This window comes from Condylostylus longicornis, unplaced genomic scaffold (assembly GCF_029603195.1).
Source record: "Condylostylus longicornis isolate FDR11 unplaced genomic scaffold, ASM2960319v2 ptg000180l, whole genome shotgun sequence".
NCBI classification, from domain to species: domain Eukaryota; kingdom Metazoa; phylum Arthropoda; class Insecta; order Diptera; family Dolichopodidae; genus Condylostylus; species Condylostylus longicornis.
Genome location: NW_026578148.1, coordinates 858,583 through 878,452, shown reverse-complemented (window position 1 = coordinate 878,452; position 19,870 = coordinate 858,583). Strand labels below are relative to the sequence as shown.

Below are 19,870 nucleotides of genomic sequence, written 5' to 3'. Positions count from 1 at the left end.
ACGTTTTACGTTATTTTTATTATTAGAAACACAAACCGAGAAATAAATAATATTTGAAAATATAATGATCTCACATATTTTTGTTTCGGATAAACGAATTAATCTTAACGTAAATAAATGTCAGCTTTTTTCAGACATCAGATGTTTTGTGACATCTGAATATTAATATTTCATTTGTTATTGTTTTGAACATTACGTTTCGTCAGCAAGCTTTAAAAAAATATATGTACATACAGAATATATGTATGTACGTATGTAGTTAGAATTTTATTTTTATTGTTCCAAACGGAAAACTGTAAAATGCTAAATTTTAATACATTTATATATACATACATATATTTGAATAAAATTATTATTTTGTTTTTGACTAAACCTTTTCTTTATTTGAAAAATTACATTCATATGTACATATATATATTTGAATACAATTATTATTTTATTTTAACCTAAACTTTTTCTTTATTTGAGAAATTTATTTCTATATGTTCACCCGCAGTTTTAAAAAAACTAGGTATACATTCATAATTATGTATGTTTGCATTTATAATTTTATTTATAATTTTTCCAACAGCAAAATTTCAAAATTTTCGATTCTAATACATTCATACTAGGGGCCCCTGTGGTTTGCTTATAAGCAGCATTATCTGTTGTAAAAACAGGATTGTGGCAATCAATTTTAAAATAAGTTTAGAAAAATTTGTACATATTATGGCATACATATGCAGGTATATACTTGTATATGCATAAATATCATATTGGTTTGAATAATAATGATAAATAAAAGTAATGGAAATATTTTTAATTTAATAAATTTTAAGATGTAATATGTGTCACTGTTAATTACATAGATATGATTAAAATTCAATTTAAGAATTAGTTAACAATTAAGAACGAAAAATTTCCTTATAAACAACGTTATCTGTTAAAATATTTCCATCATCGATTTTTCCCTGACGAACCGTATCTTTGACTTGAATTTTTAAAGAATTGGAGTCTATGGCTCTTGAACATGCTGTGTATAATTGCTCATGCGAAAAGCACGGCTGGGGGAGATAGAGGCCAACCTTTTCAAAAGTTTGCCCTTGGGACTTATTTATAGTCATGGCATATGCAAGACGGATGGGGAACTGATGCCGAACAAAATTAAAAGGAAAGGAAATAGTACCTTTCACGTTAAACTTTAAAACCAAAGTGAATGTGAATTAATAAAAAATCAATGCCTCTTTTCTTTATACAGACCTGGCTTGGCTACTTACTCAATTGAAATTTCGCAAGCACACGAAGAATAATTGCCTTAGTACGTAACGTAACGTTATTCGTATTCTATATCTCTCACAATTTTTAGTTTTATTTTTTTTAATTCCATTCCATGTTAAATACAACAACAAAAAATTATTTTACTCTTACTTAACTCATTTAAAATATTTCGCTTCCTTTTGCTTTTTATTTTTGTTTATGGTAGTAAAGCAAAAAAACAAAAAAAATATTACTACTTTTTTTTTATTCTCTTTCGCTTTTCATTTTTTGTTTTTGTTTTACAGTATGTATAATCAATTGAGTAATGTATCTACCCAGTATTCTCTTTTGCTATTTTCATTTTTTTGTTTTTGTTATTTATTAGATTATATGTATACCTGTTCATGAACTGGAAAAATCTTGTAAAATATAATATAGATGTACATACGTTCATATGTTGGAACGAAAAATTTTAAAATCTTCAATTCTAATCCATTCATATATACATACACACATGTATTCATATATACATACATACATATATTTTTACTTACATAAATTATTATTTTGTTTTTGTTTCTTTTTTAATTTTCGATTCTAATACATTCATATGTACATACGTTCATATGTTGGAACGAAAAATTTTAAAATCTTCAATTCTAATCCATTCATATATACATACACACATATATTCATATATTCATACATACATATATTTTTACATACATAAATTATTATTTTGTTTTTGACTAAACCTTTTCTTTATTTGAAAATTAATTTTTGTATGTTTACTCCCATGATTTAATAATTATGCGTTTAAAATTTATTTCTATGTAGGAAGCTTTAAAAAAAAATATACATACATACATATTTATGTACTTAACATTTTTGCGAATTTTTCCAAACTATTATAAGAATATTTTTTTGGAAATTTTCTTTAAACTTTTATAATAACATTTATCTGTTATATATTAAAATAAAATAAAACACAAAATTTAAACAAAATAAAAAAAAAATTTTTAAAATAATCCAAAAAAATAAAAACACGACAACATCCAGGTAAGCATTGATCAAATAACCTTCTAACTATGAGACTACCACGCTAACCACTAGGCTACGCAGTACCTTGAATTTTCCTTTATAATTCTATATTTTATTCATATTTCGTATAACTCTTCAAAAACCATCCTATTTTACATTATTATATATATATAGCTACTTCTCAGGTGGTAAAAAGTAAGGGTACTTCTAGAAGGGCTAGAGACATGGGACAAAGGGCATTAGGTAGAGTTTTGCCTCTAGGGTACCAGAAAAATCTGACATTGGAACTTTTTAGCACCGAAATAGCTCTATTTTAAGATTTTCTGAAAAAATTTTTGTATAACAAAAGCACGTTTTTCTTTTATACTTTTTATAATTAGAAACACAAACCAAGAAATAAATGATACGTTTTACGTTATTTTTATTATTAGAAACACAAACCGAGAAATAAATAATATTTGAAAATGCAATGATCTCACATATATTTTAATTTCGAAAAATCGAAATAAACTTAAATAAATGTCAGATTTTATAAAAGACTTCAGATGTTTTGTGGCAACTGAATATTAATGCTTCGTTTGTTATTGTTTTGAATATTATGTTTCGTCAGCAAGCTTTAAAAAAATATACATACACAATTTATGTACGTATGTATCTACCTAAAATTTTATTTTTATTGTTCGAGCGAAAACCTGTAAAAGATGTTAAATTCCAATCCATTCATATATACATACATACATACATATATTCATATATGCATACATACATATATTTTTACATACATAAATTATTATTTTGTTTTTGACTAAACCTTTTCTTTATGTTTAAAATTCAATCCTTACAGTTTACCCACAGTTTAAAAAAAACAGGTATCCATTCATAATTATGTATATTTGCATTTATAATTTTATTTATAATTTTTCCAACAGCAAAATTTCAAAATTTTCGATTCTAATACATTCATATGTACATACATACGTTCATATGTTGGAACGAAAAATTTAAAAATCTTCAATTCTAATACATTCATATATACATACACACATATATTCATATATACATTCATACACATATTTTTACATACATAAATTATTATTTTGTTTTTGACTAAACCTTTTCTTTATTTGAGAAATTAATTTTTGTAAGTTTACCCCCATGATATAATAATTATGCGTTTAAAATTTATTTCTATATATTCTACAGTTTTGAATATTATTAAATTCATATAGAAAGCTTAAAAAAAATTATTCAGGAAGCTTTAAAAAAAATATACATACATACATATTTATGTACTTAAAATTTTTGCGAATTTTTCCAAACTATTATAAGAATATTTTTTTGGAAATTTTCTTTAAACTTTTATATAACATTTTTCTGTTATATATTAAAAAAAAATAAAATACAAAATTTAAACAAAATAAAAAAAAAATTTTTAAAATAATCCAAAAAAATAAAAACACGACAACATCCAGGCAAGCATTGATCCAATAACCTTCTGGCTATGAGACTACCACGCTAACCACTAGGCTACGCAGTACCTTGAATTTCTCTTAATAATTTTATATTTTATTCATATTTCGTATAACTCTTCAAAAACCATCCTATTTTACATTATATATATATAGCTACTTCTCAGGTGGTAAAAAGTACGGGTACTTCTAGAAGGGATAGAGACATGGGATAAAAGGCATTAGATAGAGTTTTGCCTCCAGGGTCCCAGAAAAATCTGGCATTGGAACTTTTTAGCCCCGAAATAGCTCTATTTTAAGATTTTCTGAAAAAATTTTTGTATAACAAAAGCACGTTTTTCTTTTATACTTTTTATAATTAGAAACACAAACCAAGAAATAAATGATACGTTTTACGTTTTACGTTATTAACATATTAGAAACAATTTTAATACATTCATATGTACATACATATATTTGAATAAAATTATTATTTTGTTTTTGCCTAAACCTTTTCTTTATTTTAAAAACTACATTCATATGTACACACATATATTTGAATACAATTATTATTTTATTTTAATCTAAACCTTTTCCCTATTTGAGAAACTTATTTCTATATGTTCACCCGCAGTTTTAAAAAAATAGGTATACATTCATAATTATGTACGTTTTTGCTTAAAATTTTATTTCAAATTTTTGAACAAAAAATTTTAAAATGTTCAATTCTAATACATTAATGTTCATACATATATTTGAATAAAAATATTATTTTATTTATGCCTAAACCTTTTCTTTATTTGAAAAATTTATTTCTTATGTTTCCCCTATGATTTAATAATTATGTGTTTCTATATGATAAACAGCAAATTTGAATATTATTCAATTGATATAGAAAGCTTAAAAAAATTAGTTAGGAAGCTTTAAAAAAATATATACATACATATTTATGTACTTAACTATTGTAACAATTTTTTTTGGAAATTTTCTTTAAATTTTTATAATAATATTTATATGTTATATATAAAAAAAAAAAAAAAAACAAAAAATTTAAACAAAATAAAAAAAAATTTTTAAAATAATCCAAAAAAAGAAAAATATGACATCATCCAGGCTCAGGCAAACATTGATCCAACACCCTTCTGGTTTTGAGACTACGACGTTACCCATCAGGCTACGCAGTATCTTGAAGTTCTCTTTATAATTCTTCATTTTATTCATATTTCGTAGAACTCTTCGAAAACCATCCTATTTTACATTATATATATATAGCTACTTCTCAGGTGGTAAAAAGTACGGGTACTTCTAGAAGGGCTAGAGACATGGGACAAAAGGCATAAGATAGGGTTTTGCCTCTAGGGTCCCAGAAAAATCTGACATTAGAACTTTTTAGCCCCGAAATAGCCCTATTTTAAAATTTTCTGAAAAACTTTTTGTATAACAAAAGCACCTTTTTCTTTTATACTTTATATTACTAGAAACGCAAACCAACAAATGAAATGATACTTTTTATTATTAGAAACACAAACCGAGAACGAGAAATAAATAATATTGGAAAATAGAATGATCTCACATATATTTTAAGTTCGAAAAATCGAAATAAACTTAAGTAAATGTCAGATTTTATAAAAGACATAAGATGTTTTGTGGCAAATGAATATTAATGCTTCATTTGTTATTGTTTTGAATATTATGTGTCGCCAGCAAGCTTTAAAAAAATATACATACACAATTTATGTACGTACATATGTATCTCCCTAAAATTTTATTTTTATTATTCGAGCGAAAACCTGTAAAATGCTAAATTCTAATCCATTCATATATACATACATACATATATTCATATATATACATAAATACATATAATTGAATAAAATTATTATTTTGTTTTTGACTAAACCTTTTTCTTTATTTGGAAAATTCAATTCTATATGTTCACCCACAGTTTTAAAAAAACAGGTATCCATTCATAATTACGTATGTTTGTATTAATAATTTTATTTCAAATTGTTCCAACAGCAAAATTTCAAAATTTTCGATTCTAATACATTCATATGTACATACGTTCATTTGTTGGAAAGGAAAATTTTAAAATCTTCAATTCTAAAACATACATATGAACATACATACATATGTATATTCATATATACATACATACATACATATATATGAATAAGATTATTATTTTCTTTTTGACTAAACCTTTTCTTTATTTGGAAAATTAATTTTTGTATGTTTACCCGCATGATTTAATAATTACTAATGATTTAATACCATGATTTAATAATAATTTGAATTTTATTTCTATATATTCTACAGTTTTGAATATTATTAAATTCATATAGAAAGCTTAAAAAAAATTACTCAGGAAGCTTTAAAAAAAAAAATATACATACATACATATTTATGTACTTAAAATTTTTGCGAATTTTTCCAAACTATTATAAGAATATTTTTTTGGAAATTTTACTTGAACTTTTATAATAATATTTATCTGTTATATATTAAAAAAAATTAAACAAAAAATTTAAACAAATTAAAAAAAAATTTTAAAATAATCCAAAAATGAAAAATACGACAGTATCCAGACAAGCATTGATCCAACACCCTTCTGGTTTTAAGACTACGACGTTACCCATCAGGCTACGCAGTACCTTGAAGTTCTCTTTATAATTCTTCATTTTGTTCATATTTCGAAGAACTCTTCGAAAACCATCCTATTTTACATTATATTTATATATATTATATAGCTACTTCTCAGGTGCCAAAAAGTACTGGTACTTCTAGAAGGGCTAGAGACATGGGACAAAAGGCATTAGATAGGGTTTTGCCTCTAGAGTCCCAGGAAAAACAAGAATTCCACCCGCCCTCCCCCTTCAGCCCCTCCCAAGATGCTTTGTACCCGTTTTTTACAAATGGTATTACATCCTGTGGGAGTAATTTTTTATTTACTTTTGGAGGTATAAAATATTGTATGTAAATTCATATTTGGAAATGTGAGTTATAACAAAAAGTAATCACTTTCTTAAGAAATTGTAAAGTTTTAATAAAATCTACATTGTTTTATAATAAGTATGTACGTACTCATTTAGTTATGTATCCTTTTCGCGATCTGTTGCAAAATGTATTAGTAAGCACAACATAAGCGTACATTAAGCTTCTTGACAATATATTTTTAATGCGAAATTTTATAACAAAATGTTATTCTATTGCATTAAACTTTTTACAAATAGGGTATTTTCAAAAAAATATTTAGAACGGAAACTCGATGATATTGATTTGTAAGGGAGAAGCTTTTTTAATTTCATTTAAAAAAAAAATAAAATTATCAATAAAAAAAAGTTCATCTAGCAAATCGCATTTTTCAGGGTTCGAACCTGGAACTTTTTGCATAGAAATCGTTAATGTCTTTATATCTAACAAGTCCCAATGCTAAGAGAGAAACTTGAAAGCACGACCTTGTTTTATATGGGTTTTTTTAAATCGAAGCCATATAAATTTTTTAATTTATATGGCTATTTTTTGAGAAGAAATATTAAAATAAATGCACAGTTATTATACAGCAGGTAAAATTTCGAAAATATATTTGAAAAATCAAGAAAATATATTAATATTTTCATTCATAATTATTTTAAAATTCATGAAATACATATAAAACAGCAGAAAAACAACAAGCACAATCTTCGCCTTCAACGTTTTATATGTTACTGAAAGCATTTCATTATTTTTAAGTGAACAGCTTTTTTTTCTCATAGGGTAAGTTAACCCAAGATACGGAAAGTAATTGTGGTGTCAAATTGAAAATATAATTAATAAAAAAAAATTATTAAATATTGATATGAATACATAGTAAAGAAAAAATTTGAAGAAGGAATTAAAAAATAATATCTAAAATACAATCAAATATTATTTTTTGAATACAAATTTTATATCCACTTCTAAATTTTACCTCTATTTTTGAGAAAAAATTTTAAAACTTAATATATTACCTAAGTAAAAAAATATTTAAAAGGTTTTGCAAAAGACAATAATATGTTTTTATGACCGGATTCGAATATCTTTTTTATTTTTGAAATAAATAGTATCTTAGCAAATGACTCAAAAACTCCGATTGTAAAATGACAAGTAGTAGGTACTGATATCCGTAAATTTTTTTTCCGTTTACTATTAAGATTCAAACACAGGCAGGGCTATTTTATAAATAGATTGCTCTTGTTTATCTGCTAGTAAAATATGAAAGAAGTGCACAACAAAATTTTTGAAGCACTCAATATAACATGTTTGAAATAGTTTTAAAATAATTATTTAAAAAAAATTGATTGGAAGTAGGTACATACATATTTATTTTTAATAACTTAAAAACTAACTAAAATTATTTAAAACAATTTCATAAGTAACGTATAAATAACCGAAATGAGATAATTCAAATTGTTGAAATGTGTCAACCTATATTACTTTTACTAACATTTTTGTTAGCCGACACTACTCAACTTACCTTATTGGGAAATACAAAATGTGCATGAAAAATCATACATCCTTCCTCATTAACATTTGAAACCATACTGAAATATGAATTTGAAATTTTTTCTTTCCTCCTAACTTTAAATAGGAAGCTTTTTAAAAAATGTGTATAATATCCTGAGATTTTTTAAAATATTAAACTCTTTTTTACGTAAAAAAAAAGAAAAAAATAATAAGAAATATGACACGATCAGTGGCATTTTAGAAAACAAAACAGGAACGAAGCCAAAAATTCATAATATTTCGTGGAAAAAATTGAGTATTGGGACTTGTTAGATGTAAAGACATTAATATTACAATGCAATGCATGATTACATTCAAATTCAAATCAAGCCATTCACAAACTTAAAAGGTACAGTATACGATATACACCATATGTGTTTTAATAACTACTGTCATACCACTTTGCAAAAATTCATATTGAAATAAGAGACATCAAGAAAAGTTTTCCTATCAAAGTATATCTGCTAATAAGTAATTCGACTCGTTCCATTCCATTAGTTTTCATTTGCATCTTGCTTCCAAATTCTTAAAAAGTTGTGTGGGCAAGAAAGAAACAAAATATTGTAAACAAACGGGTGTATCAAAAACATTGAAATAAAATTGAATTAAGTTAGGTAAAAATTTTGTTAATTTTATTTTGATAATAACAAAATTTACTTTTCATTTTATTAAAGTTTGGTAAAAAATTCAAATGTATGAAAGCAAAAGAATTTGAAATTTCATGTATGAATGTACACATGCATGTACCTGGTACAGTAGATACACAGTCTGATTAGTATCAGGTAGTGACATAGAAATAAAGTAATTTATATTATATGTAGAAAAAAGGTGTATGCATACTGATTACTTTATTTAGGTGTATGCATACTGATTACTTTATTACCGATTTATGGGAAATATGTTCTAAATTTATTAAGATTGAAATAAAATAAAAAATTTAAAGATAATTAATTTATTTTTTGTTTTATATCAAATTGTTTTATAGTTTTATTAAAACTTTTTATTATGTGGTAAATTCTAATTCTCACAACATTCATAGTTGAAATTATTTTTTAAGTGTTCATATAATTTACATTCTAAATTTGTTTCTGTACAAATATCATTAAAAAGTTTAATAAAAGTATTTTCTAAAATCTTTAAATTATCCATTCAATTCTTGGATGGTTTACAAAAAACTGTAAAATATTTTTTTTAACAACTATTTAAATTTTTTTTTAATATTATACGTCTTTTTAAAATTTATTTTTATTATTTTTCAAATTTATATTATATAAATTATATTAATCTTTTTAATACTCCTTTTTTGCCACCTTGTACTGGAATAAGTTACAAAAATAAAACTCTCGCCTTTAAAATTCTTAATATTTTTTCCAATACTTTATGTACGAAAAAATAAATAACTCCCGCTTTTAAAAATACATTATAAAAAAACAGGTAACAAAAATTTTTATGTGTATAAAAATGAAAATAAGACGGTATATTGCTTAACTCTTTTAGCTAAGGGAATTTTTTGTATACAAATATTGGTGAGTGATTGCATTAGTGTGATGTAAACGGAGAGTCGAACTATTTCTTTATCTTTGATGATACGTAATTATCGTGTGCAATAATGTTTTTAGTGTACCTCATTAAATTTATAAATATTGAACAAGTTTTCAATTTTTCAGGTTAAATTAATGTTTTTTTTATTTAATATAATTTTTAATAAAATAAAATAAAATGGATGTAAGTAAAAATTAGATTTATTACACATATGTAAGTAAGTTTCGTAGTTTTAATTATTATTAAATGCTTTAGGATTCTGTAGCTTCTTCAAGCTCTTCAAATTAGTCATGTGTCGTTCACGAACGAACTAATCTTAAAGAACTTCTCTGAACTTAGCTGATTAGTTCACTTCTTCAAAAATGAATCGTTCATTAAGAATTCCAATTCTCTTTTTCCGTTATTAAAAATAATTACCGCACATACACTAGATCAAAAAATTGTACATACAGCAAAATTTTTTTAGAAAAATTGATATTTTTTTAACAAAAAAGGAATTTTTGAAGTTCAATTTCAGAAAATAAATAAGAAAACTTAATAATTATTTAAAAGTAAATTTGAAGAAATTGTAACATTTTTCATTTTTTTAAAATTTAATAAAAACATAGTCAAAAAATTGTAAATCAAAAAATTACACATACAGATTTAAGATTAGTTCGTTCCCGAACGACACATGACTAACTACATCATATATATGGTGTAGATATATCTTGAATATCTTAAATAGATGTGTCCTGTATAACAAAGTATAAAATTTTAAATTTATAACTACTACTTTCATACATTCGAATGTTTTCACCTAACTTTTTATGAAATGAAAAATAAAATAGGAACAAAAAAATTTTATCAAAATAAAAATAACAAAATTTACCTAACTTTTCTAATCATTTACAAGTGAAAAACCATTAGTGAACCCATTTGGTTATTTTATTTTTAATTGAAAAGTTTAAAAAAAAGTTATTGTTGATGAAAAATTTTTCTTCAAAAACAAAACCTTCTGCCATAACCAAGAAAGACATGTTTCGAAAGCTGTAAGATTTTAAAAGTTTTTAAAACACTAAATTTTACTGTACCAAACTTGGTAACATAATTCTTAAAACATTAAGAAAATGAGAATTTTTTCTCATTTTTGTTCAAAAAGTATTATGACATACGGTTTACATTCAAAGTTTTTAAACAGTTTCTTATGTTAGACCAACCTAGTAAGTGCCAAAAGTCTTGTTAACATAAACCTGATCAAAAATATAGGTAAATTACATAATATTCATAATACAGGCAATACAATAACACAATTTTCAGCTCTAAAATATATATTTGAAAACTCCTTTGGAAATTTCTACAAGCTGTTTATAAACACATATAATATTTCATAAATTTGCGAGAATGTATAGTTTTGCGTGTCTTAACTGCTGTGTGCCTTTCAAAAATGATGAGCAAATTCTATCTTGTTTAGTCAATTTAATTAATTATTAATTATTAACTAAAATAATATACAATAATGCATTAGAAAAAATTTTTTTATTCCATATCATCTTCATCATCATCTGAAATAGTGTATTTTTTCTGCCACCGCTTTCGACGAGTCTGTTTCTTAGCAGTCGATGAATTAGAGTTAGAAGCACTAGTACTTGGCGTACTTACAGCAGCCGAATTGGCTCCACTATTTGTATGAATAATTGTTGAACCAGATGATTTGCTAACTTTCAATTTCATTTTACTGTTTGATTCGTCGTCATCCGAATTTTCTTCATTTTCCTCTTCATTTTCAGAACCTTCAATTGAACCAGCTTCAACTATCATTTGTCCATCTTTACTAGCAGTATCGCCATTATCTTCCTCAGCTTTTACACTTTCTTTAGCAGCACTTGCACTTAGGACTCGATTTCTTGCATTTGTAAATATTTTTTGTAGTTCTATAGAATCTAAATAAATCAATGAAGCCTCCTCATTATATATTTGCGCATTTTGGCACAACTGAAAAAAATCTTTTTCCAAATCTGCAAACTCGTAATATTTTCCATCTTCAATCCGCTGCATAATTTTTTTGATATCAACAGGCCTTTTTATGATTTCATAATAATCCGGCAATTTTTGTCTTGATGGCAATTTCATGAATGGTTCGCTTAAAATTCTGCCATCATCGGTTGCATATTTGATAACGGCAGACATAACTTTCCTCATTTGTTTTTTTATTTTTTTATCAAGTGGTTGCTTTTTGCGTTTTATAGAAATTATAACTGAATCATCATCAGAATCATCTTTATTACGACCTTTGCGCTTGCGCCGTTTTTTTTTCGATTCCCGCTCGTCATCATCGTCTTCTTCGAACTCTGCACCATCATCAATTGCTTTTAGCCATTCTTTTTCGGTAAGACTGTCAGTATAATCAACTTCTTTACGCTGTCTAGATCCCCGACCCAACACGTAATCTTCTTCATATGTTTGCCACCGTTCTACTTCATCGTCGTCTTTGGTCAACCAGTCTGGAAGTTCCGATTCATCAATTAACCGTGTTCGACCTTTAAACAAGCAAAAGAACTAAATGAGATATTAAGGTAAAATAAGTTTATTTTTTCTTACCTGGATGCCTTATTTCATCTTCTTTTCTTCTTTCAACATCCATCTCACCAAACAATTTTAACTCATCTTCATTTCTGGCAATCATCATATTTACAACTTCATCGTCAGGAACTTCATTTTCTTCCTCTTCATCCGCTTCTTCTTGATGTAAAATACTTTGTAAAAATTGTTGACGTTCATTACCGGTAGACTTCTGATCAAACATACCAGCTTGAATAACTTTTTCATCCATATTTAATTTGTACCGTGCTGCCGCAAGAATTCTCTCTTCAACAGAATTAACAGTCATTAATCTTAGCACTCTTACTTCGTTTCTTTGACCAATACGATGAGCACGATCTTGAGCTTGCAAATCTTGGTGCGGATTCCAATCAGAATCAAAAATGACGACCGTATCAGCACTTTGAAGATTTAAACCCAAACCACCAGCACGTGTAGAAAGTAGAAATATGAAATATTCTGAATCCTTAGCATTAAATTTTTTCAGCAAATCCCCTCGATCATCAGACTTTGTAGTTCCATCCAGGCGGAGGTAACCGAATTGACGCCAACTCAAGTAATCTTCAATTATCGTCATACATTGAGTCATTTGGCAAAAAAGTAAAACTCTATGACCTGTAACTTTCAGTTTCGGCAAAATTCTGTCAAGAAGTTCAAATTTACCAGCAACACGATATAAATCTGGTCCTGTAACCATACCATGACCACCAATATGATCGCAATACTTTTCCTCAATGTGTTGAAACATAAACGGATGATTACATAATTTTCTCAACTGGACAATTGTGTTCATTAATGCTTTCGCACCTCCTTTGCCTTGCTTTCCCTTTTCGGATCCGTCAGTCAGTAAAACACCTAAACATCAAACATGTATTAAATAGAATTTTTCAAAATATTAAAAATACCTTTGCTTTGCATATGCTTGTAAAGTACTCTCTGCAAACCGCTCATGTCACATTTTATAATGTACTCGATTTTATCTGGTAATTGAGATTCGACTTCTTTTTTCAACCTCCTTAATAAGAACGGACGCAATACTTTATGAAGGCGACGGATGATTAATATAGTTTCCTCTTCATTTAACTCGACTTTTTCTCCTGTAGTAGCAAATGGTGCATTAAACCATTGTTCAAAAGTTGAGCAGCTTTTGAAAATAGATGGAAGTAAAAAATTCAACAAAGCCCATAGTTCGGGTAATTTATTTTGCAACGGGGTACCAGTAAGCAGCAAGCGATGTGGTGCTATATAGTGAGTATTTAACACCTGGGTAAGTTTGCAATGGTGATTTTTCATTCGATGGCCCTCATCTATTATCATATACTTCCACTGAAGTTTGGCTAGAACTGCTTTATCTTTAATAACATATTCGTAAGTCGTAAGTAAAACATTAAACTTAGTTGCTCTCATTTGATTTTGAATAGTACGTCGACCAACAGGACTACCCTTATAACTGACTATTACAACGGACGGTGCCCATTTTTCAAATTCCAACACCCAATTTGGAAGTGTTGATAACGGGACTATCACTAAAAATGGACCATTCACTTTTTTCCGCTCCATTAAATAAGTTATCAAGGCTATTGTTTGAATTGTTTTTCCCAAACCCATTTCATCAGCTAATATACCATTAAGATTATTGTTATATAACGAAACAAGCCATTCTAAGCCTTTAAGCTGATATTCTTTTAATTGACCATTTACCATTATATTTGCTTGTTCAGTAACTTTTTCATGAACAGTGTGAGCAATACTATAATAGGTTTGCTCTTCGGTGCGGTATTCGTCATCTTCAACTTTAGCCTTTTTGATTAAATCTTTAGCTAATTCTTCCTCAGTTTTTTCGGTTCGTTCTTGTTGTTCTCTACGACGTTCCCGCTCTCTTAGAAGTTCTTCATCATCCTCATCACAATCAGATTCAGAATCACACCATTCCCATCCTGGATGGGCTTCCAACCATTTATGCAAGTCCTTTAGCAACGGAGCATCGTCACCACTTAATTTATTGCCTTAAAAAAAGAATTTGATGTAGAAATTGAATTTTAATTTTTTCATTAAACATTTACCCGTATTGGGATCTAATACGGTCACTCTCATGTCGGCTGCAGGATTTCCATCATCCAATTGAATAAATTCTCCAGAATTAAGAAGCTCTCTTTTAAAGCTTTTTTTCCGTTTCCATTCGTCTTCCTTTTTTTTTTTTTGATCCATTTTATGTTGTTTGACCATTTCAGTTAAATTGCTAATGTATTCGTCAGTTTGGGACAATAAAAATGCTAGGCGTTTGTCTTTCTTCTGATCAATCAGTTTCCGGTAACCTTCTTCATCTTCGGCCATCAGACGTCTCATACGTTCTTTTTCAATACGCTCTTGTTCTTTCTTTTGCTCTCTTTCGGCATTAGCATGGTAATTCATGACAGCCTTGTTGACTCTTGAAAGTCGTGCTTGATTATTTCTATGGTACTCTTTGAAATCTTTGCCATGTTGCAAAACGGCAGCTAAAAATTCTTGATGTTTCTGGCGACGTTTTCGTTCTGCCTCCAATTTTTGTTGCTTTTCCAATTTTTCGGTAGCTCTGGCCTCACGCAATCCTTGACGCTTTGTTCTCTTATATGCTTTTACGTTAACTGCTGTTTCTAGTGTAGTATCGCGTCTGGTACATTGAACTATTTCACTTCTTAGTTGTCTTTGAAAATTAAGAACTCTCAGTGCTCGAAGTTCGATAGCTGCTTGCAAACGTAAGTCTTCCGACATAGTAGTTGGTAAGCTTTGCAATTCTTGTACACGCAATGCAATTCGAGTTGCTATTCGGTTTTCTCTTTCTTGGAGTAACGTGAGTGGGTCTATTCCTATAGGCTTACCAACTGTTGTAACCCTATTAGGTTTTGGTAATGGTTGCGGTTGTGGTGGAGGAGCCCCTTGTTTAGGGCCCTGAACAAGATTGTGTTGTTGTATTCCAGTAGGGTACGGAATACGGCTAGCTTGTGCCAACTGTGCCGGCAATGGGGCTGGAGCTGGTGGTTGACCACCGCTGTATGGCGGTTGTACTCCCGGTCCCAAAAGTGTAGGAGACGATTGTTTTAAACCGTTTTGCATAATATTAAGATGTTCTGATGCTCCTTGATTAACTGGTGGACCTGCACCTTGTGGTACACTCGGATTATTTAAAGAATTTTGATGTTGTGTTGGATGTTGTTGTTGCATTGAAGGTTGGTTTGATTGAGACGACTGCATAGTATGTTGAGGTATCTTACTCATACTGGCTGGGTATGGAACATTTGTTGCGGGTGTTGAACATAGAGATGGTGCGGCTTGAGGCCCTGCATTTAAATTTTGCTGTGATGAAGATGATACTTGATGTCCCACGTTTGTTGCAAGTACCGCTTGCTGCGGCCCGTTCGATCCCAGTTGCTGTGACGCGGGGATACTTTGCGGTTGATTAGGTCCTGAAGGAATTTGGGCTAAGTTCGAAGTTGGACTTTGTGAGGGCGGAGAACCTACTTGGATCGATTGTTGATTTGATGGGCCTGCGGATCCATTAGGTCCTTGGGAAGTAGATTGTTGCGCATGTTGTTGTGTCTGTTGAACAATCGCTTGTATTTGCGGAGACAAAGGCTTATTTCTAGCAAGCAACCGATACGCCATTATTTGAGCTCGCAACATTTGTAATTGGTTTGAATTCAGATGTTGATGTTTTGATCGTAGTGCTAGTAACTGTGAATAACGTGGATCTTCTTGCAAACCCTTTTCCTCCATTGAATCAATTGCTCTTTGTAAAGCATTTAAATTATTATCTTGGCCAGGACCAGGAGGTGACTGACCAGTGACACTGGAAGGAGGAGGAATACCCTGGAATACATTTTTTTTTTTTCAGAAAAATGAAGAAGTGATGTGAATAATTGTAATCGTAAAATGAATTCATAATTATTAAAAAACAAATCAAAAATATGCAAAAGATAAATCAACCGGGTTTCTTTATATGATTAAATAATCAAACCATGTAATATTGAAGTGTTTTTAGGTCGTTTTACAAGAACTAATGAAATATGTTTGAAATAAACAAGCGATTTTTGGTAGCAAAGAATTATAAATTACACAATTTGGTTGTTGCTTTTAAAGCTTCATTTGCAAATCATCTGTAAAGCTTTTAAAGCTTTGCAGTTCTAATCTTAAGAACTGTATTTTCAATATAAATATGGCAAATATTGTAAAAAACATTGTCTCTACAACATTATAATATTAGTGTCAACAATTTTTATCTTTTATTTAAAAAATGACACTGTTTGTGTTATATCATAAGTTGCTTTAATTTATACTATCTACACTTTTTAATATAGTGTAATTCAGCCAACTTTTTGGTAAGGTTTGCTTCATTAAAATTTCAATAATTTACGCTACAATTTGTGTTATCTATCTCGTTTCACGTGATTTGTTTAATATTTACTTATCTTCAACGACATAACACAAAAAAAGATCTTTGTAAATAGCTATAAAAATAAAAAATTATTATAGTTATATGTACATGTAAAAAAATATTCAAAATATGACATTGTTGTTAAAACTAAAAAGCAATATTTTAGGAGTATGTATATTTATTTTATGTTCGTTTTTTAAACTGCTAGCGTAATAAACTAATCAAATTGTACTGTTAATATAAATATTAAAAACGAAAAAGTATATTAATCAATCTGAAAATTATTTTTAGAAGTACATACTTATTTCACAAACTTCGTACAGTTTCATCCTGAAAATAAAAAATAAAAATGACACACAAAAACGAGCTACAAGAAATATTTGAACTGGCTGAAAAATTAGTTTTAAAAGCCGGCATTATTATGCTTGAGGGATTCTCTAAGCCAAAAATGGATTTTAAGTGTAAGAACGCGTTTTATGACTTAGTAACAACGTATGATAAAAAAATTGAAGAAATGTTTGTGAATGGCATTAAAGCAAGTTACCAAAATCACAAATTTATTGGAGAAGAACAATGCGCTGAAGCTAAAGTCATGCCTGAGTTAACCGATTCGCCAACTTGGATAATAGATCCAATAGATGGAACGACAAATTTTATAAAAAAAATCCCGCATGCGTGTATTTCTGTCGCATTGGCAATAAATAAAGAAATAGTAATTGGAATTGTTTATAATCCCATGTTAAACGAATTGTTTACAGCTAGAAAAAATATTGGAGCCTTTTTAAATGGAAAACCTATATTGGTCAATAGTCATATTAAAAAAGTAGGTTTATTTTTTTTTCATAATTATGGTGAGGGGGAAATTTTATCTACATATATACATACATCATTTCAAAAGTACAAATCATATTTAAAAGGAATAATTTTTTCCGTCAGAAAACAATAAGAAACCATGAAAAGAATTTTAAAATACTTTACCAAAAGTACCTATATTTTTTGCTTTAAATTTCTTATAGATTTCCAATGCAGTAGTTGGATTTGAAATATCTCTAATTCATGCCGAAAATGTGCGTGACAAAAATTTAAAGAGATTATATAAAATATGCACAAAAGCTACCGGGTAAATTTACCGTTTTAATTTTTGATAATAATTTTAAGTCGACCTTAGTGACTATATGTGACCATAAAAATATATTTATTTATTTATTTTAAATTTCACAGAACCCGATGTTTTGGAAGCGCAGCACTGACGCTATGTTATGTTGCAAATGGTTTAATTGATATCTATATGGTGGATGATCTTAAGCCATGGGATATAGCCGCGGGCGCAATAATTGCAACTGAAGCAGGTGCATCAATAACCGATCCCGAAGGAAAAACCTTCACAATAATGAAACCAAATATTGTATGTGCATCGTGTGCAGACTTATGCAAAGAAATATGTGGTCTAATTGATGAAGCTGAATGCATGAATGAATTTATTTTTGAATAAACTTGTTATCTTGATATTATTGCAGAAACTAAATAAATAATTTGGAATAAAAACAATCATTAGATTTATTGACAACCCATTCGCAACATAAGTAAACTTTACATTTTAATTTTGATTACATATTAGATGAAACCCTTTTGTTAGAAAAAACTTTTTACTTACCACATTTGGTGGAATATTGTGTTGATAAGCAATTGGAGGCATTGTCGGACCTTGTGGAGGTATTTGCATTCCTGAATGAGAGGCTAAGATAAATATGAATATAAAAATGTTATATATATCTACTTTAAAAAAAAATTCCTTACCCATTCCTGGATGATGAGGCGGCATATGATGAGATTGAGGTGGTGGTATATTTTGACTTGATATTCCATTCATATGTGGGGCACCAGGAGGTGGCACTGTATGCGGCCCTTGAGGACCTTGGGATGAATTCCCATGTGTAACTGGTGGTCCGTGCTGCCCAGATTGGTTCACTGGACCTATATGTGGATTTTGTTGAGAAATACCGTGCTGATCCGCATGTTGCGTAGATAGAAGTTGTCCATGTCCTTGTGACGGGGGCCCATGTTGGGTATTTGCAGGAGTTCCATGTTGAGTATGCGGCGGTGGTACGAGAGGAACAGGTTGAACATGTTGATTTTGCGGATGTCCATGAGGAGGACCCAAATGGCTTGAGGGTGGTCCGTGTGGTGTAACATACGGATTTGTTGCATGGGGTGGACCATATGATATTGGATGTTGTCCATGAGGTGTTGGTGGGCCATGAGAATATGAATTGTGAGGTGAAGGTGGTGCAACCGGACTTTGCGATGGCGGTCCCATGGGACTAGGAGCTTGAGGAGGAGGCATTGGACTGTTAACAGGAGAAGGAGAGGCCATTTTCGTACTCAGTATGCAAAGGAGAACATATATATTTCATAAATATGTATAATCAAAAGTCAAAAACACATAAATAAAAAAAAACACTTTATTGATTTTTCAACATTGATTTTCCTTTGAGATTTTTAGAATTATTTCCGTATTAAATATTTTTCGCAGTTTAATGGAAGTTAGACATTCAACTCAAAAAATAACCCTTTTCAACAACAATTTTACAAAAAAAAATTTTTTTGTCTTCTAACTTTTTTATTACACAATCCGACGCGAAGCTAATAAACACTAACAGAAAAATACCAGCTAAGGTTGGCTAAAATACATGTATCAATGTTAAACCGAATAAATAGTATGTATTAACATAATACACATTATAAAGTTAGCAAAATATCGATTTTGCTTGATTTGATTCGATATATTTTAAAATCAATTTCATCCAATTTCGGCAGGCAAAATATTTGACTTGGAATTTCAGTTTGCGTATATTCTACGCCAACCAACGAATTAGAAATGCTAAAGGAAGGTGCATCTATCTTTCTCGCTTAAGCTCCCTAAAAAATCGCATCTTGAAAAAAAAACATCGTGAAGCCAAAAACTTCAGGTAAGACCCCTCTTTGCTCCGAGCATTGTCAAACTAAAATTAATATTAAAAGTCAAATACATATTATTATTAGCAACTTATAAAGACGCGCCGCTGTATAAAAAGTAAACAAATAAGAT

At 28.7% G+C, this 19,870-nt stretch overlaps 2 protein-coding genes across 6 annotated transcripts; one reads left to right on the top strand and one right to left on the bottom strand.

Annotated features, from left to right (window-relative positions):
- Positions 1-11,290: 11,290 nt before the first annotated feature.
- On the bottom strand, positions 11,291-19,464 carry LOC129616328 (ATP-dependent helicase brm). 2 transcript variants are annotated; one of them, XM_055531938.1, is made up of 6 exons: positions 18,580-19,464; positions 18,437-18,519; positions 14,435-16,217; positions 13,277-14,377; positions 12,372-13,226; positions 11,291-12,310 (listed from the first exon to the last, which is right to left on the bottom strand). In XM_055531938.1, exons 1-6 carry the CDS (start codon positions 19,154-19,156, stop codon positions 11,310-11,312), a joined length of 5,400 nt encoding a protein of 1,799 aa, XP_055387913.1. In that variant the 5' UTR covers positions 19,157-19,464; the 3' UTR covers positions 11,291-11,309. The 2 variants fall into 2 exon arrangements, with proteins under 2 accessions (XP_055387913.1, XP_055387914.1); XM_055531939.1 differs by having other exon boundaries at positions 18,437-18,507.
- On the top strand, positions 16,229-18,427 carry LOC129616329 (uncharacterized). Of its 4 annotated transcripts, none has more exons than XM_055531943.1 (4): positions 16,229-16,726; positions 17,074-17,605; positions 17,799-17,902; positions 18,004-18,427. In XM_055531943.1, exons 2-4 carry the CDS (start codon positions 17,132-17,134, stop codon positions 18,272-18,274), a joined length of 849 nt encoding a protein of 282 aa, XP_055387918.1. In that variant the 5' UTR covers positions 16,229-16,726; positions 17,074-17,131; the 3' UTR covers positions 18,275-18,427. The 4 variants fall into 4 exon arrangements, with proteins under 4 accessions (XP_055387918.1, XP_055387917.1, XP_055387916.1 ...); XM_055531942.1 differs by having other exon boundaries at positions 16,229-16,950; XM_055531941.1 differs by having other exon boundaries at positions 16,229-17,010.
- Positions 19,465-19,870: the final 406 nt, after the last annotated feature.